Source organism: Natrix helvetica (genome assembly GCF_964273705.1).
Source record: "Natrix helvetica genome assembly, chromosome: 6".
Lineage (NCBI taxonomy): Eukaryota > Metazoa > Chordata > Lepidosauria > Squamata > Natricidae > Natrix > Natrix helvetica.
The window spans coordinates 22873359-22896907 of record NC_138553.1 but is presented as its reverse complement, the minus strand read 5'-3'; the positions used below and the strand labels follow the sequence as shown (position 1 = coordinate 22896907).

General features: G+C 39.2%; 1 protein-coding gene across 3 annotated transcripts in view; it reads left to right on the top strand.

Annotated features, from left to right (window-relative positions):
- Positions 1–208: 208 nt before the first annotated feature.
- Positions 209–23549, top strand: part of IGF1 (insulin like growth factor 1) — a 70356-nt gene continuing 47015 nt past the window's right edge. Inside the window, exons 1-2 of one of the 3 annotated variants that reach the window (XM_081956854.1) lie at positions 209–429; positions 6695–6857. In XM_081956854.1, the coding sequence (XP_081812980.1) occupies positions 367–429; positions 6695–6857 (226 nt within the window). In that variant the 5' untranslated portion in view covers positions 209–366. Of the gene's footprint in view, positions 430–2836; positions 2957–3382; positions 3467–6694; positions 6858–23549 lie in introns of those variants that run through there. The other 2 variants (XM_081956853.1, XM_081956855.1) reach the window with 2 other exon arrangements.

The window sequence follows — 23549 nt, the reverse complement described above, 5'->3', positions numbered from 1 at the left end:
ATGATGTTATTTGTCATTGTGCCCAAAAATCCTTACTCAGTAACTCTGCCAGAAGAGGGAGAGAAAGAGAGAGAGAGAGAGGAGAGAGAGAGAGAAAGGAGAGAAGAGAGAGAGATCAAATGCTCCTCCAGCTGTTTCCTGTCTACAGTGTCTGTAATGTAGATAAATGTGAGGATTTTCTCTAAATCTTCTGTTTGCCTAAATCTCACTCTCAAATCAGAGCAGATCAAGCCTGCGCAATGGAATAAAACTCCTCAATATTGATATGTGAACATCTCCTGGATTTCTTTTTCTTTTTCTTTTTTATACCCCCCTCATTATTCTTCTGCTAACCAATTCATTTCCAGAGTTTGCACTTAAGAAGCAATGGGGGAAACCAACAGTCTTTCAACACTATTATTTAAGTGCTGCTTTTGTGATTTCTTGAAGGTAAATCTTTCTTCCTATTTGACTTCTTTTTGAAATATATATATATATATATATATATAATTGATAATTTTGCTCTATGTGTAATCAAATTTTGGCTTGAAGATTGCTATAGACACTTTCAGTGGCATTATTTCTGCACTGGGATTTTGTTTCTAAACTGCTGAACCATTTTAGCACAGTTGAGAAATGCCTGCATGGAATGAAAGCTTAGAAAACAGTGACGGTGAAGGTACTTAAGAATTCAATTTGGATTAGGAAAACTTTCTGCAAAGATTCTTGCTCTGTCATATTTAAAATTCCCACTTACATCATTTGCTGTGGTTAATAACTGCTGAGTTGGATACAAGCAGTTTTGAATTGCACTGCAGGTGCAAATGTTGACATTGTGATACCCACTAGACATCAAGTAGCTGATTCAGTTCTCTAGGATTATTATATACCAGAAGCACAGAAGTGACCCAGAGATTACAGTATATATTTCTTTATAGCAGCTGCTTATTGGCATCAATCTGCATTTAGAGTTTTTTTTTAATGGTTTCCTGTGAAAGTGCAGTTTGTTTTTCCTTTTCTGAAAGAAAAGCCATGCACAGCTTTCTGATCTTTCAGATTCCTGCTAAGTTTAAGCAAGTATGCAGTAAGAAAAGTGAACAAACTATTTTATGAAGTTTTATTTTACTTTCACAAAGCAGCTTTTGTTAAACGAAGTTTGATAGGTTTTTTTAAAAAAATAGTATCCTGTATTCACTGCTTCTTGGAAACATAACTCCTTTTAGCTAGATTTGACTTCAGTAGATCCACTGACCTCTGTTTTTGTCAGCTGGCCTCAAGTTTCCATTCTCAGCAAAATTATATCCTTCAAGAATAAAGTTTTGTTTTTCCATTTTGTAGGCAGAGTTGTGTGCAGCTGACAGTCTCCAAAGCTGTAGGTGCCAATTTAGCTTTGTTTTTTACTTTTTAAAAAAAAACTACCTTGCCTGAGTATGATTTATCCATTTTACTTTACTTGAGAGAAATGATTTTATAACATGTTTAGAGTAAGAATAAACAGTGTCATGCAAATATTGCTGAAATCAATAGCTATTGGAGGGTCATGGTTATAACTGCAGAACTATGGACAGCATCCAATGCTCAGTTTATTGGAAAGAGGAAGGTATTTTTTATTATTATTATTATAAGCTTCCCAACATAATGTAGATACCAAATCACAATTAATTAGCAGAGTGTAGCAAAATTGAATTTATAAAAGTCAGTGCTAAACCACTAAACATGTTAGCTGAAAACCAAATCCTATTAAGTTTAGAAGGATTTGTAGCTGGATCCTATGCATGTATGTCAGGAAGAAAAACCAACAAGTTAAATGTGGATTATTACCATGTAAATGTTCATAAGGTTGCAAATTCCAAATATTATTTTTCTTCAATTCCTAAGGCTATCCTTGAGATAAGGATATTCTTGAGCTTAGTGCCATGAGAACTTTCCTCAACTTCTTTCTGGGTAACCCTAGCTGCGCTGATCCTGCTAGACTTCTCCCATAGCTTCTAGAAGGAATTGGTTCTTCAGTATTGTTTGTGTATGCTGATAGGTAGAAAAAGAATACCTGGTACACAAAGGCATGGCAAGATACAGCATTTGCATCTCTCTGTTCTGAGATTTGAAGGAAAGGTGATTCTAATGGATGCTATATATTACTTTCTCTACCTACTGAGTGCCAGGACTTGGATAGCTCCTAAAGTTCATGTACTGCATATAACCTTTTAAAGTGCAAAGGTCCATGAGTTCATGGTGAGGATTTGAACCCCATAGAATAACATCTGGCTACCTAGGTATAATGAGTCCCAAACAGGGCAGAACCACTCACTTTGTCCTAATGGTCAGGGTACTTACAGTATGTTTGATTTCTTGTTCAATGCCTTCCTTGGTATCGTTGCCTACATTGCCTTATTTACCTAATGATAATGTTTGACAGCTTACATATGTATTTCCTTAGCACAGATTGAGACTTCTGTGTACAATATTCCAGCTGTTGGGTCTCTGAAAAGTGCTCTCAGTAACCCCGAAGCGTTGCTATTTTAGATAGCCACCAAACCGACGCGCGCCCAAATTTCGCTCAAGCGGGTTTTTTTGTACGCACTGCTTGATTTGAAGCTTGCCGAAGGGGAGGAGTTGGGGGAGGGCAAAAGAAGGTGTTAAAGCCAAGGAGCAATCCATCTGCTGGCTACTTTAAGAGCCACTGTTTTGGACTGCTGCTCTCCAGAGGCAGAAGATCCTGGGTCTTCTCTGAAGGAGAAGATCTGTCGAAATTGCAGCTATGAAACACAATTGGTCATTCATTACCACATTGTTTAGCCAGTCCTGCACAGTACAGAGCTGGACTCAGAGTCCAAATTTAATCAGACACTCTGATAAACCCCACCCACTTTCCAGGACTTGCTTTTAAAGGCCTCTGCCTCCAATTCAAATGGGACAGACAATAAATTGGGGACACTCTGTTCTATTGAAAAGACCAGCAGTCAAATTGTTAATTACCGTAAGTATTCCTTTAATGACTCGAGTCTTCCCATCTAAAGGAAGAAGAAATATTAAGGTACCTCAGATAATTTTTCTGACAGATAAATCTTCAAAAAACACTATTATGTGATTGATGGGATGCGATTTTTGGTCCATTTGACCATTATTTCCTCTTTCCAAACTTGGTAAAGAGATTATGATTTTGCAATCTAGGATAAAAGATTGAACTTCTAGGCAAGTGTATGGTGTCACATTCTTGGCTCATATAAAGGAGTGGGAATAACACAGAGTCCCATTCTCTTGTCCTAGATCTGATATTTCTTTTTTTACAGTGTGCAAAGTCTGCTGCAGTCTCAGAAAAAAAAATAACATTGTTAAATGAAGTTTATGTCTGAGGCAAAGCCAACTGGGATCAAAGAACACTGTTGAATACACAGTGTTCTTCAGCAGGTACGCAATGCCATTTCATTGGGACAATGCTGGGATAACGTTTTGAATTGCACCCTTGAGAGCAAGCCTGTGAAAGCAAGTAACTTATCTCTGCCTTAAACACCTTTGAGGTATCATTAAATAGAGGGAAATGGCATTATGAAAACTGGGACTATTCTTAGTTTTCATGATTGAATATAGTGAATCTTGATTCTCCTTCTGAAGTCACACTCATATTTGCTTTTCTACTATTCTGGACTGTCATGTTTTGCAAATGCTAAATAGTTATTTCATCTTCATTGAGTCTTTCAAATATCTTTATATCTTTATATTGGTTGTTTACATAAATGAAGCTCTTCGATATTACTCTCATCTGTTGGCTAGTTGACTGTTCTCTGCTAGGTTGGCTAATCATTATAGATGGGCTTTTGTAGAAAAGTGTTTTACATTTAATGTGAAGGTCAAGCTAGGCATTGCTAAGGACTTGTTTCTGTCTGTGATTCTGATTGCATCTCCCCCCCCCTCAATAAATAGTATGCGCTGTCTGTCTGTCTGTCTGTCTGTCTGTCTGTCTGTCTGTCTGAAAAGGAATGCTCTTGAGGAAAAAGCTTCATAGAGGGAAAACCTGCTTTTCAAAGATATTAAGACAAGCAACCTAGGTAATCCTTTCAGCCACTGCCAAGGAAGTGTCTGGCAATCAAATCTTTTTCTACTTACTGGGCAATGTTGTAATTTTCAATAATCCTATAATGTGACAAAATTTCGGGAGGCTGAGAAAAAGGGATGATCATGATGCTAATGCTGATACAGCTCATTTAGCAACTGATCTTGGAGATAAATTAAGAGCCGTGGTGGCGCAGTGGTTAGAATGCAGCACTGCAGGTCTAGCTCCCTGCTCACTCCAGGAGTTCGATTCTGAGCAGCTTAAGGTTGACTCAGCCTTCCATCCTTCTGAGATCAGTAATATGAGGACCCAGATTGTTGGGGGCAATATGTTGACTCTGTAAACCGCTTAGAAAGTACTGTGAAGCGGTATATAAATCTAAATGCTATTGCTATTGCTTAATTACTTGGAGAAAACTCCATGTACTATTAGCACAGTTTCTGAGTTATCACAAGTATACAGGAAATATTTGGGGAAGTAGAGTCACACATCCATACCTTAAGTCTAAATCAAGGTCACTTGATTGTGAGATGGGCAGCATACCAGTGTGATGAATAAATAAATAAGCCTAATCCAATCAGGATTGCTATATAGTAGTCCTGGAATACTTCATATCAATATGTAGCATGGACAGGGAAATGGAATGGAGCATCCTAGAAGAAAGCACAGCTGCCTGGGTTAAGCATAGAACTGAAAGATTCCTTACAATATTTTGTTACAAGTGTGAGAATTTCTATGCTGCTGTTGTTGAGGTACTCCCAATTCCTAGTGAATTCATCTAGGCATGCTATACTTTCCAGAATTTGATGGTGCTTGTGTTTGTAATTCCTACCCATTTCTCCCGGTAGTTGTCTCAGATGTCTGAAAAAGATTAGCAAACTGCAGCTGCCTTATGCTGCTCCAGTAACACAACACAGCTGCTGATCCTAATTTAAACATCAGTTAGATAGGGTTTTAAAACTGCTTTGGTAGCTGGATCACACCCAATCTATTTGGCCTTGCCCTTCAAAGTTGAACCTCACTATATCTGTTGAGTTAAGCCTCTGAAAACTTAAAAATAAGTTGTCTGATTCAATATGCATTTGGGTGGGGAAACCCCCTCTGCTTTTAATAATTTGGACAAAGCATTTAAAAGGAAAATAGATCCATTTTTAATGTCACCATTTTCTTGTAATAGTTGGAAAAGTTGGGTAAAGTTTAAAAGACACAGAAGTTTTGCTTGAACTGAAGTGAAGTAATCTCAACTCTTTCATGGAGTTGAGTTTATCAAAATCCTGCAGATGTCTTCATAGTACTGGTTCACATGAATTTAAGGCATGGGAGATGGCTCTGGATGCCAAGGCAATCACCCATGGATTTCTTTAAGAAAAAGAAAGAATGCAGGATAGAAATCAACTGCCACACCAACATACAAACTACACTAAGGTACATCCTGTATGTATCTGATTTTTAGAAATGCACAAAAAGCAAAAGATTTAAATGAAAACGAGAAGTTTTCTTTCTCTGTTTTGCTCAAAATGCTCGTATCTTCCTGGGTGTGCTTCAGATTTTACTTCAATCAAATTTGGAGCGGATGAGGGTACACCTCAGAGAAAAGGCATGAAATGAAACAACAAACAATTCTCAGAGGTCAGAAAGAAATAGAAAACTGGGTTTCCCACCTGGGAATAGCCCTGTATTTAGGGGTTCCAACTTTTCGGACCTCAGGGACCACTAAATTCATAATTTTAAATCCTGTGGACCACTAATATGATCTGCCTAATGACCAGCTGGGTGGGCATGGCTAACTGGTCATATGACTGTTAAGGAGTGGCCAACTCGATGTCACTCACATCGAAGGCTGCCTCACCAGCCTCTACTCGCCCCTCCCCTCCCAGTCACTCATCACCTTCCTGCCCGGGCTTTTTAGGGCCCCAACAGGAAGCAGTTGTTGGATCTGACTGAGAAGGAGGCTTAGTAGAAGCACCTCACTGAGGACTATGAGTATAGGCTTTCCAAGCAGAGGGAAGACCTGCGGGAGTGCAAGGCAAGGTCAGATACCAGTGCGGGCTGAGATGGTCAACCCGTTCCAAGCCATAATGCTGTCCCACTGGAACAAGGCCCTCTGCCACCAGCAGCATTTTCCTCCCGCCTTTGCCCAAAGCCCCGCACCAGGAAGCTGAAGCAGACCCCAAGTTGAAATTTATGCCCCCCCAACCTGCATAAAAAGACCCCAAAGTGGGAGACTCTCTGCAGCAACACAAATGTTTGTTGCATGTATCCAGCCCAGGGGGTGTAGTTTGAGGACCCCTGATTTAGTGCAATATAAAAAATGCAAATAATTTTTCTGCGGACCACCAAAGTTGGTGACCACTAGTTTACAGAGTTGTCCAGGATCTATTTGAATGAAGTTTCTGATCTGTATAAATGGCTGTCCAGTCAAATCTATTTAAAAATAAAGAACTATCAAAAGTAGAAATTTGAAATTGCACATAGACATTAGCTGCTAGGCAGACAAGGTTCAGGGTCATTTCATCAGAATTTTCCTCAATATGTAATAATCCTTTCTGAATGGGCCTCTGTGCTAATAATGCAATCAATGTAGATTCTACATAAATGAGCACCTTATTTATTGGGATTATCTGAAAAAACACTGACACGGTTTTGTTTTTATTTCATTCACAGGTAAAAATGCTCACTGCAACATCCATTAATTTCTTCTACTTTGGCCTGTGTTTGCTCACATTAACCACCTCTTCTGTTGCTGCTGCCGGCCAAGAAACACTTTGTGGTGCTGAGTTGGTTGATGCTCTTCAATTTGTCTGTGGAGAAAGAGGCTTTTATTTCAGTAAGTTTAACCATCCATTGATCCTTTTCGTGCTGAAAAGTTGGGTCAGTTTTTCCAGCTGTTTTTCTGGGGAATGTAAATTTTGGGGTCACACACAGCAACTACCAATTCCTTTGCTTTTTCAGTGTTTCCACACCCATGTGTATGTGGAAGAGGGTGTGTGCATATCTGCATGGTATTTATCAAATAATAGTATATGTAAGTAATAATATACTGTATTTTGCGGAGTATAAGACGCACCGGAGTATAAGACACACCAAGATTTTGAAGAGGCAAATTTAAAACAAACGTTTTTGCGCTCTGCAGACCTCCCCAAAACGTCCCGTTTTCACGAAAACGGGCCTGTTTTTTTTCCAAAAAGGGGGCATGAATAACCTTTAGGAGGCTTGTAGAATGGGGTGGGGGCAAAAAAGAGCAAAAAATGGCCCATTTTTTGCGAAGGCCCATTTTTTTAAAAAAAATGGCATGCAGCCCTTAGGCTTATAGAGTGCTCCTGAGGGATAGGGGAGCAAAATGGGGCAAAAAATGGCCCCAGGAGCACTCTGAAAGCCTCCTAAAGACTATGCACTGCCATTTTGGTGAAGGGGTGGGATTTTGGGGGGCAAAAAATGCAGTATTCAGTGTATAAGACGCACCCAGATTTTCACCCTCTTTTTTGAGGGAAAAAGGTGCATCTTATACTCTGAAAAATACGGTAATAGACTTCTCTCAAATCCTAGTTTATAGATCAAAGATATACATTGTGTGGGTTTAACATCTTCTACTCACTCCACACTTTAAAAAATTGTGTTTTGAAGACTATTATACTTTCTAACTATTCTTTTTCTTTTCCTCTTGCTATACTTACCAATTTCACCTCTCTTCCACCCTAAGAATTTCTTCTGCATCTGGAAATGGTTTAGTCCTACACAATTTCTCTTTTTAGCAAATTAAAAACTGGGTGTTCTATCATTATTACAACTCTCTTCCAACATTCTATGTGGTTATGTGAATTATCATTAAAGTGGGATGTGCATGAGGTAGGAAATGGTAATATAAAGCAACTATCAAGAGGTGCATACTGCTTTGAACGATCTTTGCTATTGCTTTGGCTTCAAGATATTTTGAAAACAAGGCTGGAGAAATTTCTGCTTGAACAGTTTTGTATGAATGTGACTTCGTGAATTAAGAAGGATTGTCATGTAATGGAATGTTTTGTGCTTGTTTATAAGAAATCTTGATTTTAATATCCAACTGTTTGGTAAAAAAATATTTAATTGAAATTATGAATGAAGAGCTTAAAATGCACACTGAGATAATGTCAGGTGCAGAGATACTGACTAGTTTACAGGAATAACATTTTACTAAACTAGCTTCTCACACAATTTGTCTTGTGAATGGTTACAAAAACCTTATAAACCAGCCCCTTGGCATAGTTGTGCTATGGCAAGAACAGAACATGTATACCTGATACAGGGAACATGTTTACTCCTGTAAGTATTTACAGCACCTTAATAAAACTTGTGATGATCACATTGAATTTCAGCTCCTCTTTATTGGACATCTGTGATGGATATTGCCCCTTGGAGGATGTTTACATTTACTTTAAGCTCCTTATTATATAGGATATCTTAGGGGATGTTTATCTCTTCCTTTCATCACTTTGTTTAACAGCTATATTAACCTGTTGTCATCCATCAACTTGGCATTGGACCATCAATAACCTGATGATACCCAGTAATATATCGCCACTTAGTTTTGATGCTGATGCTATGGGTGCCTTTTTTGTTTTGGTGTGTCTGTGTGTGTGTGTGTGTGTGTGTGTGTGTGTGTGAGTGTGTGTGAGTGTGTAGGCTGTAAAAACTTGGCATAATAAAACAGTCTGCAATTAAGTCTTAAGACAACAGAATTTATTTATTTTTATTTATATCATACTCCCCCATACAGAGCAACTCTGGGTGGTATTCAAATAACGCATACAAGCTTTAAAAACTATACATAAATATTACACTAAAACAATTACAATGAAAAATAAAAAATTTCAAAGTTTAAAAAGAGGGGAAGGGCCTTCATGTTGCCATTTCCTCCTAAAGCATGGGTGTCGAACTGGGCGTGCCCATAGTCCAGATGTGACACCCACCTCTGATTTAGCGAAGGGGGGGAAGTTGCAATATGTCATGTGTCGTCGCGAGTTTGACACCCCTGTCCTAAAGATTCTCATTTCATTCCAATGTGCCTCTTGACTGGGTGGCCCTCTTGTTGAAGAAGTAGCTATGTGACCTGGAAGTCCTACTTGACTCATAGCTAATCCTAAATAAACTATAATTCATTGAAAATGTGAGTGAAAGATTCTGAAATCCTCCTGGTTTCAATATACTAGGAAAGGAGAGGAGAAAGCTCAGTGTGACTCATGCCTTCACATTCTGCACAAGTAAGATCTCCATGTCTTCAAGGACTTGATGATGATATGCGTATGTTGAGTCAATATAGCATTCATAATGATCCCCCAAAACAGTTGATTCTGCATCAGGGCCTTATGCTGTTTCCTCATAGACAATCTGTGGTGCTCTATATCACTTTTTGTGACCTGCAAGGAGTGGGTTTCAAAAATTTTAACAAGGGGATCTCTGCCCGGTTGCTGGCCATGGTGGGAATGGCCTAGTTGTCCTCCTGCATCATGGGGGGGGGGGGATTTTTGCCCTCCCTGGGCTCTTTCCTTGAGGCTCCAGGAGGGCAAAAATGGCTCTGGATACCCTCTGGAGGCTGGAAACAGGCCCATTCCAAATTTCTGGTAGACCCATTTTTCACCCTCCCTGACTGTATCCAAAATGGGCTGCGTGAGGACTCCTGGGAAGGGCGGACAGGGCCAGCCAGGAGTGGGATTTTGGGGTTCTCCGAACTGCACAGAATCTCATCTAGAGGTTCTCCTGGACCCCTGAACCCTCAGCAGCTCCTCCCTGCCTGCAACAATATGTAGAAGAGAACTAAGGCTTGCAGGTCACGAATCTCTCAGCTGATGAAAGAAGGTGGCACTCTCTGTCATCTCAATTAGTTCATCCAAGAAAGTGTAAAGGAACACCAGTAGACAAGATCAAAGAGAACACTGATGGAAAAAAGGAGATAGGAAAAGGAGAAGCTGACCTGCCCCAATTAAGAACAATAGAAAGTGCCTTACATCCTGCACACACTGCAGGACAGAGATGATTAGATAATATTAGAAGAACAGTGATGGCGGCAGCAGTTTGCTAGTTTCAGTCAGTTTCTGTTACTCCTGGGCCATAGCTGAGCAGTGAACAGTTGGTGGAAAGATACAATCACAGAATCAGTTTCAGGCTCAGAAGGAAGGATTATCCTGTACCCAGGAAGAGATCACTAGCACACCATCATGACTAAGCTAGCACCTGTTCTGCTACCACTGCAACAACATCACCTTGGTCTGGTCCCATGTCCTCTTCTAGTGCCTTAGGCCTTAGTTTTGGGTGGCAGGTTACATGAACTTAAAGTAGGATGATAGCCCAAATGTTGAGTGTATGCGTGTTGATACATCACTCTGTCTTTGCTTCCAACAGAGTTCCTGGAGTCTCTTCCACAGAGCCAGAGGTTATATCCATGATTCTCAAACTTGGGAATTTTAAGATATATAGATTTCAACTCCCAGAATTCCCCACCTTTCAACTCCCAAAATTCCCCACCTTTCAACTCCTAGAATTCCTAAACCTTCAACTCCCAGAATTCCCAAAACTTCAACTCCCAGAATTCCTAACCCAGCAAAACCAAACAAATACATTATAGCTACTATAATTCAGCATATGAACTTTGTCCATATAAAGCAACTTCTTATGGTCCTTTATTCCAACAGCTGAGCCAGGGACCTTCAATTGCACAGATCAACCTATTATCTGCAGTGCCACGGTAGATCTTGAATTGTATACTATATAAACCAACAGACCCAAAGAAAAAGCAATGTGTTTTCCCATTGCTTGGGGGGGGAAAGAATTCACATACAAAATAAGCTGTAGGAAGCAAAGATACGTAGATGTAAAAAACAGAAGAAAGAACTGGCCAGGAACAGCTAGGTGATAAAGACTAAGTCATATTTCACTGAGTCAAGTAATCTTGAACTGGTTGCCAAATAGCATAAAATGTTTCCAGGTTGTCTCTCTTTGTAGAGCATTCTATCATCTGCTGTTAAAGCAAGCTGCTTAGTAGCCTAAATTCCATGGCAGGGGGGAAATTGTGGCTTTCCAAGTTCACAATGAGATGCTTGGCAACCAAGAGAAATCTCTGTGAAGAGCGTAATGGTCCTTTGGATCCAAACAGCTGGAAAATCACGTGAAAACCTATGTCTCGGTTAAAAAGGAATTGCAGGTATTTAAGACAAGACTTTGGCATTTCATTTTTGTAAAAGGAGAAAAAAACCCTTCCGCAATAATAATGCTGTCAACCTTTAATTTATGCATTACACTTGACCCAGGAATTGTACAATGCTAGCAAACAGCCAAAGAATTCATTTTTTCTACTTTTTCTAAAGAAAACAGCATTCAAAGGAAGTTAGGTAACAAGAAACCTGAAACAAATGAGGGGAAAGGGTATTCTTATCACTTCTACCTCATAATGCTACTTACTATTAAAGGATGTACAACATCTTTTTCTGAAAAACTCCAACAGGCAGGAAAATTAGTTTCCTTCCCTCTGATTCTCCCTATTCTCCATGCCCTCTCATAGATCTATATGCTCCAGATAAACCTTCTTCCCTCTTTGCATGTAAAATATTGGGAACAATAATTGGATAATAAAGAAAACAGAGGAGTGCTATTTTTTCCTCTTCCCTTTTATTTATTTTTGTATGATTATACCTCAATTTCAATAGGTCTTAGAAGAATTTCATTTCCTATGTATATCTGAGCTTTCTATGCAACATTTAATGGACTACCCATTAAATGAAGAACGGTTGCAGGAACTGGGTATGTCTAGTTTAATGAAAATAAGGACTAGGGGGAGACATGATAGCAGTGTTCCAATATCTCAGGGGCTGCTGCAATGAAGAGAGAGTCAAACTATTCTCCAAAGCAGCTGAGGGCACGACAAGAAGCAATGGGTGGAAACTAATCCAGGAGAGAAGCAACTTAGAACTGAGGAGAAATTTCCTGACTGTTAGAACAATTATTCAGTGGAACAACTTGCCTCCAGAAGTTGTGAATGCCCCAACACTGGACATTTTTAAGAAGATGTTGGATATCAATTTGTCTGAAGTGGTATAGGGTTTCCTGCCTAAGCTAGGGGTTGGATTAGAAGACCTCCAAGGTCCCTTCCAACTCTGTTATTCTATTCTATTCTATTCTATTCATATGTTCAATTCCAACTTTGTGGAACTAGACTGGTTTTATTCCTTGTACAACCTCTGTTTACTCAGCAGGAATCAATTACCCAACAGCCCACAATGGACAATCAAGAGATCTCAACACACATCCATTGCTATCAGCAGTTGTTAGGAACATGGCTTTTTTAATCCCTCTAGTTCAGGAGTGTCAAACCTCCTGCCTAAGCAGGAGGTTGGACTAGAAGACCTTCAAGGTACCTTCCAACTCTGTCATTCTATTCTACCCTAGGTTGTGAAAAGACTGTAAAGAAGTGAACTCTCGAAATCCTCTTCATATGGATTATTACTTATCAAAGATGGGGGTAGACAGAATCTGGGTGGGGCAGGAAGGACTGGCTGATACATGAGAAATCAGAAATTCTTCAGCTCACATTTTGACCTTAGCTAGAGAGAAATGTGAGGTTTGAAAAGTTCACTACTCATTAGAGAACAATACAATTCTGTGCTACCTTAAAGGGTAAAATACTATTATGTCATAAGCTTCCATGAATCATAGTTCTCTTTATTTATAAATCCTCAAAGTCTTCTCTGAGCCCAGATTGGAGAACTTTTTTTGGGGGGGGGGAATTGTGCCACTCGTTCAGGAAAAAAGCAGTAGCAGATTCTCTGTTCCTAGCATCCTTCTTATGATTAAAATGTTACACTTATAAGTTTTAGGAGTCAATTGGATTCTTGTAGTAGATCTCTAGATGATTTTAAGGTAAAAAAAGAAAAGAAAAGAAAGGTGGTTGGTTTCATGGGCTAACAAAAACATTAGGAAAATGTTCTAACTAAAGTGAAAGATACTGAAATGAAATAGCTTTAAATACTACTAAGATCATTTGGCCACAACACCTAGAAACCTTAGCTGATTAGGACTAAGCAGGGCCACACCTGCCTAGTACTTGGATGAAGCATCATCAGGAACTCACAGTGTTGTAAAACTGAAACCAAACAATCACAGAAGAACCACTTCTTGTCCTCCAGAAAATTTCATAGATGTATCCAGTGGTGGGTTCCTACTGGTTCGGACCGGTTCGGCTGAACCAGTAGCAGTTTGGCGGCCTAAGTCACTGGAACTGGCAGTGACCCAGGCCTGCCACACCCCCAAAACAGTTCTCCCGCAATATGGATTTTTTGCTTCTGCGCAGAGCAATTTTTATTGCATTTATGGTCAAATGCACATGCGAGCGAAGCAAGCATGCATGCACAAAATTGCACGCACACCGAACCGGCAGTAATGCCAGCAGCAACCCACCCTTGAATGTATCCATACTTTCACTAGAACAGTGGTCCCCAGCCTTTCTGGCTTGGTGTCTCGTGGGGAGGAGGGGATAGTTCCCTGTGAGTGGTAGGCTGGCAGATGCAAGCATGTGCGGCTCCATTTGTGTGAGCAGCAGGAACATACGTGCTGCTCGCGCTAAGAGAGCGTGAGTGGCCACCTTTAATGGGTCACAGCCTGGGGATTATGGACCTCTGCACTAGGAGTTAATCTTAGCTTGAGGAAGAATTACTTTATGTAAGACAATGTAACTTGGCTTGATATTTTATCTAATATACTTCACAGACTTCAAGGATATAGGATTATGATGCTACTCAATGATAATGAGGAGCAGGAGACAGATTGAAAGTTTTTGTGTTTTCAGACTGCAGACAGCAACTGCAGCCATGAAATTAAAAGACCCCTGCTCCTTGGGTGAAAGCTATGGCAAAACTAGACAGTATATTAAAAAGCAGAGACATTGCCAACAAAGGACCATGTAGTCAAAGCTATGCCCACTGGTAATATATGTGTCAGGCAGGGGTGGGTTGCTGCCAGGCATTACTACCAGTTCAGTGCCCACAAAAATTTATGTGCGCATTTGCATATAAATAGGTCTGCGCAGGTGAAAGAACTGAAAATCAAGATGGCAGTACTGTAGGAGAAAAGGTTTCGGGGTGTGGCAGGCCTGGGTCTGCCGGTTCGAGTGACCCATGCTGCTAAACCACTACCGGTTCAGCTGAATCGGTCCAAACTGGTAGGAACCCACCACTGGTGTCAGGGTTACAAGAAACACCCCCAATGAAAGAAGACTCCGAGATTTGAAGTTCCTCAAAGTTCCATTTTATTAGAGATGTCATATTGGCACATCTGGGGAAACCTGAATCTGAAAGCTTCCAGGCTTACCCCACTCAGTTGAAAGTTCACAGCCCTTGCCCCCACCCACCCACCCAACTTCATCATATGGTCCAATCCAATGCTCAAATGGGAAACAATCTCCAACCACTCCCATCCAGGTGCAGGCAAGTGTCTTTTGTTCCCAGAAGAAAGAATGTTGTTATGGCTAAATTATACTGCTTGAAGCTAAAAGAAAAACCCTCCCGAATTCCCAAGCTAACATATGTGACAGTCAGGAAGCTACAAAAAGGGGGGAAATGGCTTCCACACTGACAATATGGCTGTGAGAGTTAAACTGAGCATCAAAGTATTGTTGCTTTTGAATTGTGGTGCTGTAAAAGACTCTTGAGAGTCTGTTAGACTACAGGGAGATCAACTCAGTCGATCTTAATTCAAATCAACCCTGGCTGTTCTTTGGAAGAACAGACACTGAAGCTAAAGTTCAAATACTTTGGCCACCAAATGATTGCAAAAGACCATGATGTTGGAAAAGATTGAAGGGAAAAGGAGAAGGGTTCAGTAGAGGATGAAATGGTTAGATATTGTCATTGATGAAATGGATATGGATTTGGGCAGACTCCAAGAGACAATGGAGGACAGGGAGGCCTGGTGTGCTGTGATACATAGGGTCATAAGGAGTCACACATAACTTAGAGATTGAACTTTTTTTTGTTCTTCAATGCGTACGTTGACATTTATGAACATTTATCCTTCCTACATTGAGACTACAGTTCTTTAGATTGTCTTTGAACTGCAGACCTTATCTGCCCTAGTTTTTTTTTATTTCTTTCATTTTTTCCCATGCTAGTTTTTTTCTAAGAGCTTGCCTTGCAAGATATTCTGGAAAACCTGAATCTCTGTTCACCCTCTTATGACATTTTAGTTGATTCTAATAACAGTGTGACCAGCTATATATTTTGGACTTTCTAAAGGTAATATCTTTCCATCCATTTTCCAGAAAAAACAGTATTTGAAATTATAAAGGAAACACTTAATTCATGTCATTAATTCAAAGAAAATTTATGACACTGACCCTGTCTGTGAGGACTTCCTCCATCTAAGAAAACTGATGGAAAATGTTCAACCTAATCCATGCTTGCTAATAAAAAACAGAACAATGGTCCTTTGGGAAATGAGTCACAGCCAAATTATTGAATACTTGGGTTATTCACTCAACATCCATAAATCTAAAAACTACCTAGAGTTTTTGACTGCCACAAAATGGAATGTATTTTTCCACTAACAATAGTCAACTGTTATGTTTAAAGCAAATCTTCTGAGGCATTGCTTGCATTAAAAATGAAAAACCACAAGACTTGGCACTGGGTGAAAAGAATGATCTAACACACATATGCTTTAGAAATTTCATAAAAGAATTGGATAGGTTTTTTTTCTTCTTTGATATTCAGCACTAGGCGCTGTTTGTGTTTACCCATGATGTCATTTGACTGCTGCTTTTCTTGTCACTAATTCTTTTGTGATATCCACATATTTATAAAGGTATCTGGCCCTGGCTCTTCAAGATCAAAAAAGTATTAATATGAAGCTATTAGATTCTATCCTTCTATGTATTTCTTCAAAGGCTACACATGAAACTCCTCTTTGATTTTATTCTTGCTTTGCCACCCAGAATCTTTCTCAATTCCATTTTTAATTAATTAAGTGTAGACTCCAATATTTTAGAAGCAGATACTTTCGTTGGTTTGGTTCACACAGCACACTAAGCCAGGGTGAATTGTTTTGAAGCAATTTTTATGGCTTAGTATTATGAAAAACATAGTTATTGAAAACATTATGGCTTAGTATTGCATGTGAACTTAGCCACTGCCTTGTTGGTAGCAAATTTATATGGAAACATTTGAGGATTTACTTAAAATAAAAATGAAAAATCATTACTTTATATTAAACAGAATGTTATCATGTATAATATTTCAAAAGAGTATATGCCTATTTCCAAAATAATGGATGCATTTCACAAATTTTTCACAGACCAGCAATAGGCAACTTTGCAGGCCTTAATATTTTACAATTAACTAAGATAAATTAACTAAAACTGTTTCTTATTTAATGGAGCCTAATACTAGAAATATTAGTGGGATTTATCAATATGAAGACATTAAGTTTTAAGAGTAAAGGGAAACGTTAGGCAAGCAAGTCTGAGAATTGTTAATAAAGCACCAGAGGCAAATTATTAAAAACATGGAAACTGATCTTCTAAAATATAAATTAAATTGCATATTCAATTAAATAAAATTTTGGTTTTATTTATTTATAGTCTAAATTTATAAAGCCATCTAACTCACAACAACAAAAAAACCTTATAATAAAAAGACATGACCAGGGAAGCAACATACACCAATATAAACACAATGGTATTTAGGACAGATATTCTATGGAGATTTTCAGTCATCCAGATCATGGTGGTCCCAAAGGTGTTTTTTTTAAGGAGGCAACATGTTTTGCGTAACACGGGGCCCAGGTTAAAAATCCAGGGCTTCAAGTCTGTTTAGAAGACAGCATGGAGGGATCTATTCAAACTTATCAGAAATGCTGTGCCATTCTGAGCCAACTACAGCTTTAACAACATCCACATGTAAAGTCCATTATAATCAGAGGGTTTGGCCCAGATTGGGGGAACCGATAGTAGCAGTGATGGGAGGCTCCGCCCACCCACCTGGACTTCTCCCACCCGCCAGGGCTGTGGCCACTTAAGTGTGCATGAGCGAACCGGTAGTAAAAAAAAATGGAAATCCACCATTGATTATAACTCTTACACAAAAGGTAACTAAGTTATGAGTGAGTGTGAAAAGAGACATCTGGTTCAGGAAAGGAGACATTGGTATACTAAATGAATATGAGGTAAGACTCTCTTGGCCACAAGGGAGCAGAACCTTGAGGAGCCCTCAATTGTGCACTCGTATTTTTCTGGGGACATGCCATGGTACAACAAGAACCAGGAACACAAAGCAATTTGGTCATTTGGGGTTGAGTTTAAGCATGCTTGTTTCTTTCAGATCCTGGGGCCAGAGCTTGACAGCACACTTGGTCAATAAGGGCTTGAGCTCTAGAATTGGGTATCATCAGCCTGATGATATATGACCCAATGCCAGCAGATAGCCTCACCTAGTGGCTTCATTCACATATTAAACAGGAAAGGCTAAAGTGCCAGTGTTTGATACACCACATGTCATGGCCCTCGACCTTCCTCCCTTCTGTCAAAATGAACTGGAACTGGTCACAAAACAAGGAGGACAGGCCTCCCATTCTTAATTCCCACAATAAGTCCAGGAGAATAACTTGATTGATGCTTTCAATGGTATTAAGAGCCAATGAGAGACCAAGAAAAACCAGGACAGTTACATCACCTCCATCCTGGCTGTGCCACAGGTCATTGACAAGTGTAAACAAAGTTATCTGTACTATGTCCTGGTGTGAAACCGGACTATTAAGCATCCAGATAATCTGCTTCCTTTGTCCTATGAAACTCCAACAATTCTCTCAATAACTTTCTTCAGAAAGGAAAGATTGGACAAAATTGGGCAGAACTGCTTGCCCCAGTGATGATTGCTTCAAGAGGTGTTACACCATCCTTCAAGGCAAGCAAAATCGTCTCCACACTCAAAGAAGCATTTACCAAAGGTCCAACATCAGGTCATCTACCAGTCTTATCTAAATAGACAGGGAATAAGGCTGGATCAACAAGACCAAGAATTCTATCTCTTTCTTCAAGGATCAAACACTTTCAAAATATAATAGGGCATGGTGATACCTCTGTCAATTTGTGGGAACTTTCCCCTATCAGAATGCAACTCTGGGAAGATTTCCTCTATCAAGTGCCTAGAATAATCCCTACAATACCACTGCCTCTGTCTGTTTCTCTGTTATGAGCATAGCTAATTTTAGGAATAGAGCCTCCAGCATAACATTCAAAGGATAAAGGTTCTCGGTGTTCTGAACCTGACACCTTCCAAATGTGTTTGACTTTGGCTCCATTAAGCTTAAACCGCCATGACCAACACCCATTGTTAGTGGGCTACGGGAGATGAAATCCAACATATCTGAAAGTTATCAGGTTGGAGAAGATTGTTGCAAACCAAAGCAGATCACACAATTGGAATCACTTAATCTTATCCAGATTTTATTTTCCTGGGCTCCAAGATCACCGCAGATGGAGACTGCAGCCAAGAAATTAAAATACACTTGCTCCTGGGGAGAAAAGCTATGGCAAATCTAAACAGCATACTAAAAGACAGAGACATCACCCTTCCAACTAAAGTGTGTATAGTCAAGGCTATGGTTTTCCCAGTTGTAATGCATGGCTGTGAAAGTTGGACCATAAGAAAGGCAGAGTGCCAAAGAATTGAGGCCTTTGAACTATGGTGCTGGAGAAGACTCCTGCGGGTCCCTTTGACTGCAAGGCGATCAAAGTGGTCAGTCCTAGAGGAGATCAACCCTGACTGCTCTTTAGTAGGCCAGATTCTGAAGATGAAACTCAAATACTTTGGCCATCAAATGAGAAGGAAGGACTCACTGGAGAAGAGCCTTATGCTGGGAAAGATCGAGGGCAAAAGAAGAAGGGGAAAAAGAGAGAATGAGATGGAGTCACCAAAGCAGTAGGCGTGAGCTTAAAAGGACTCCAGAGGATGGTAGAAGGCAGGAAGACCTGGATGAACGTTGTCCATAGAGTCATGATGGGTTGGACATGACTTCGCGACTAACAGCAACAATCTTTTCCACCAACAGGAGCAAAATGCATGAAGCACAATCCCAAAAAGAATGCTAAAGCTAAAAGCAAATATCTGGCTGCTCAAATTCCATGAGACATTTTGTTTTTAGGTATGGCAATCCTACTGTGAATAAGTATATAATAGCCCCAGAAGACTATGGGCATGAAAGTGTCAAACTTCACGCAGAAGACAAGACTGTAACCAATTAGGCAAACTTGTAAGAATAAATCATTTAATACTGAAGAAAGGCTAAGTCCTAATCCAAGGATTCTGGTAAAATAGTCTTTCTGGAGCAAACTCTCTATAGGAAACTATTGTGTAATATTTCTGGTTATTGTTATTCCTATATATATAATTCCTATATGCTCAGTTGCTTAAACATATGCATAAGAGAAGCATTGATAGCTCATTTCTTTTTTATTCTCATAAATAGCCAGTTGTCTAGATCACACAAGATACTAAACAATGTAGTTGATTTGGTTTTGATTTAATATATTGTGTGAGCCTAGCAATCATGGCTTAGAACTAAAAGTACATTTACAATTAGTAAGAACTAGCATGCTATGCCTATACTATATGTATGAATGAATATGTATCCTTCAACCATTCATACCTATATACCATCTAAATGGTGTCCATTCAGCCAATTACTTAAAATGACTTTCTGGCAATCTGGTTCAATTTCCCCCAACCTGGCACGATCCAGAAATATTTGATGGCATCTCTCATAGTCTCCAATCAGCATGACCAAATATCTGGAAGTCACTAGCTTTCAGAGAATGCGGAAGGCTCATTTAATTCTCACCAGCTGGCCACAGCAGAAGACAACATCTGAAGGAGATAAAACTGAACTCAGCCACATCTCCTTTTGACAAGAATTATGGTTTTCATTTAGTCACATCACCACTGCCACAACAGAGGTAATGACTTACCAAAAATGGCTTGAACTGGAGCCTTGGTCCCAAGTGACATTTCAGACAAATAAATCTTCACGTTCTGCCTTTGTGAGGGAATGAAAATTAGAAGTTTTACAGCCAAAATTCATTTGCCCTTTATTTTAGACAAGTCATTGCAATAGCTTCTGGTATTTTATCAGTGTTTTAGTGAAAAGAAAGGGAATAGGAAGAATTATTTAACACTGGCATGCTTAACTATATTCTCTGTCTCTCTTGCTCTCTGCCTCTGTGTGTGTGTGTGTGTGTGTGTGTGTGTGTGTGTGTGTTTGTGTGCGCACACATGTTCTCTATCCATTGTTTAATGTCATGTTGGCAAATGTTAGTTTAAAAAGCACTTGGCAAGCCCAGTATCAGTTCTTGGCATTACTGCCCCAATTTATTTTTTCATGAAACCTTAAATACCAAGAAATCCTTCACTTGTTTTATTTCTGGCATATTCCATTATGCAATCATCCAAAATGTTTGCACATGATTGCCTTTATTTGCCCTAATATTATTAATGGCTTTGCAATATTTGAGCATGGATAGCAAGAATCATTTGGGCAAATCATACAGTCAACTAAGACCACACAGTTTCTTAATCAAAACCTTTTCCCAAAACATGGAAGGCAACCTATATAGTAACTGTAGTCTGACACTAGTTAGGTAGTCTTGAATGCCTGTGGAAGTCAAGAAACAAGTGAATGGCAATGGTATGACTAACACAGTAACTTTGGCCTTTGACAAAGGTCTTAAGTATAGATCCTTTCATAGATTGGCATCTTATTAAAAATGCACTAGGCTGGTAGTAATGACAGAGTTTTTATAAAGCTGTACCAAGCCTTTATACTAGGACTAATATTTTATAACTTGGCTATGAATGATCAAACAATGGGGTTGCAAAGTGGTGTAGCTAAAATTGTTAGTTATATTAAATTATTTAACATTATAAAACTAAACAAGGAACATGGAAGAGGACCAAAATGAGCCATCCAAATTGGGTGAGTGGGGCAGTAAATGCAGTACAAGCAAAACAAGTGATAAAAACTGGAACCCCACATCAAACCCTTTGAAATATATTAAAGGCATTGGACTGGGAGCCATGGACTGGGGAAGAAATATTGCAATGATGATGAGAAGCTTAATGAAAATATCCATCGGCTCTGTGCCAGCCACTCAAAGGCCAATTTATGCTAGAATGCACAAAGGACAAAATTCAGTATCCATTTTGCCAGTTCATCCCTGTTTCTATGTCTAGGAACCAGGAGAACCGTGACCTGGATGACTGAGAATCTCTACAGACTTATGACAAGTAGAAATTATGAGCAGAGAAAAAGGAGAAATGATGTGATCTTTAGGGGGTCAGCAGATGAGCACCAATTGGCTGGAATATTGTAGACTCACCCAAAAAAAATGCTTATCCCTCTGCCAACCTGGGCAGTTCAACAGTCAGAACAACCTGTTCGAGCTTTGCCCCATTTCGACAGTAAAAGGCTTGACCAATGGAAGGTCTTGTGCCTTTAGAATCTGCTACAATTCTTGTGCCTGTAGTCAAAAAGAATGTTGTACAGTTGCTAAAAGTTCAGTAAACATTGATCAAAGCTATCAGAAACAACAACAGTTTTTCATGGAAAGAAAGAGAAAAGTTAAAAAAAATTTGGCTTAGAAAAATCATGAGTTAAAGAGATACCTACACTAATACGGACTATTGGAAAAACAAATTTTCTTTTCTCACTGTACACTATTAAAACATGAGCTTGTCTGTTGAAGATAGGGGAATTAGAAGAATGTCTTTACACACCATATAGGTGTGTAACGAATCCATTTGGAATTGCCTTTCCTCGAATAAAGAAAAAAATATTTAATATTTAAAATGTACTTCTCCCAGGTGCAATCATAGGGGACAATGATGCATTTTAATCAACGTCATATTTTTCAGGAGACAATGAAAAACAAATTATTAGGGAAGTGTAATAATTTCCTCATGAGAAGAAATCATAAATGTTTGGGACTACAGCATTCAGTGTAGAAGGAAAACCAATGGAGAGATGACATAACAGAGCTTTCCATAAAATGGAAAAGTAGAGTTGTGTGTCTCATTTCCCTATAATGAAGGATTCAGGATAGTCAAAGGGAAGTCCTTCCTCACAAAATCAAATTAGGAGATTCATTTCCAAAACATATGCAATTGTCTTCAAGTAAAAAGAGTTTAAAGAAGGGCTGAACAACAAAACCTTCAGTGATCATTGGTGATTATAAAACCCTTCAAAATTAGAGGCATGGCACACTGATCTAATTTTAAGCATTATTTGGAGGATTTTGCAGTGGCTCAGTGGCAAAGACTCTAAGCTTGTCGATCAGAAGGTCGACAGTTCAGCGGTTCAAATCCCTAGTGCTGCGTAACGGAGTGAGCTCCCGTTACTTGTCCCAGCTTCTGCCAACCTTGCAGTTCAAAAGCATGTAAAAATGCAAGTAGAAAAATAGGAACCACCTTTGGTGGGAAGGTAACAGTGTTCCCTGCACCGTTGGCATTTAGTCATGCCAGCCACATGACCACTGAGATGTCTTCGGACAGCGCTGGCTCTTCAGCTTTGAAACGGAGATGAGCACCGCCTCCTAAAGTCGGGAACAACTAGCACATATGTGCAAGGGGAACCTTTTCCTTTATCACATGTATATATCATACCAAAATACTGATTGCATTATCCACGATTTGGTCTTTGTTCTGTTCATGTAGAAGCTTTCTTGATTTGGTATGGTTTGGATGGTTATGTTTGGCTTGGCTTAGTTTAGCTTAGCTGTCTGATGATAAGGCACCTGTATATATCACTTCACGCCTTGCATCTATTTTTTTTTCAATTTAACAAATTCAGAGTTATTATTATCATTCTCATAGTTCTTTATATTGAAATATATCTCATTTCTGCATCCTTTGCATTGCTAAATTATGCTTGAACATGGTAGAACTTGCTTCCTTTGCTGTTCAACTCCCCTGCCCCAAGGCACACACATATTGCAAGTGTTATGTTTCTTTCCATTAATGTTTCCAACCTTGCTCAGACATATTTAGTTTGGCAAAAGCACTAGCAGTGACTCACAGAAAAGATTTGAGAATGAGCTACTGAAAATGTATCTAATTTCTCTTTGTGTAACTGAGAAGCACCAATCAGGGTGGGTAAAGTCAAAAAGTAACAAGTGAAATTATAAAAGCCACTGCTGCTGTTGCTTAAATTTTGCCTGGATCTATTTCTTGCAATATCTAATATGATCTTATCATGCTGCTAAATATGAAGAAGAGCTTTTCATATGCTTTGCTAAAATGGTGAATTCATAGTGGCAATTTCCATTAAATTTTAATTTAAAATAAATTAAATTAAATTTTAATAGCTTTTAATTAGCTATTGAAAGACTTATGGGGGGAGGTGTCTTAAATTACCTTGCTGAAATAAGAGCCATCATTAACATTTGGGGAATGCAAATAAAAATTGAGGAAATAAGCTATTCCACCATCTTAACGATACCCAATGAATTTCC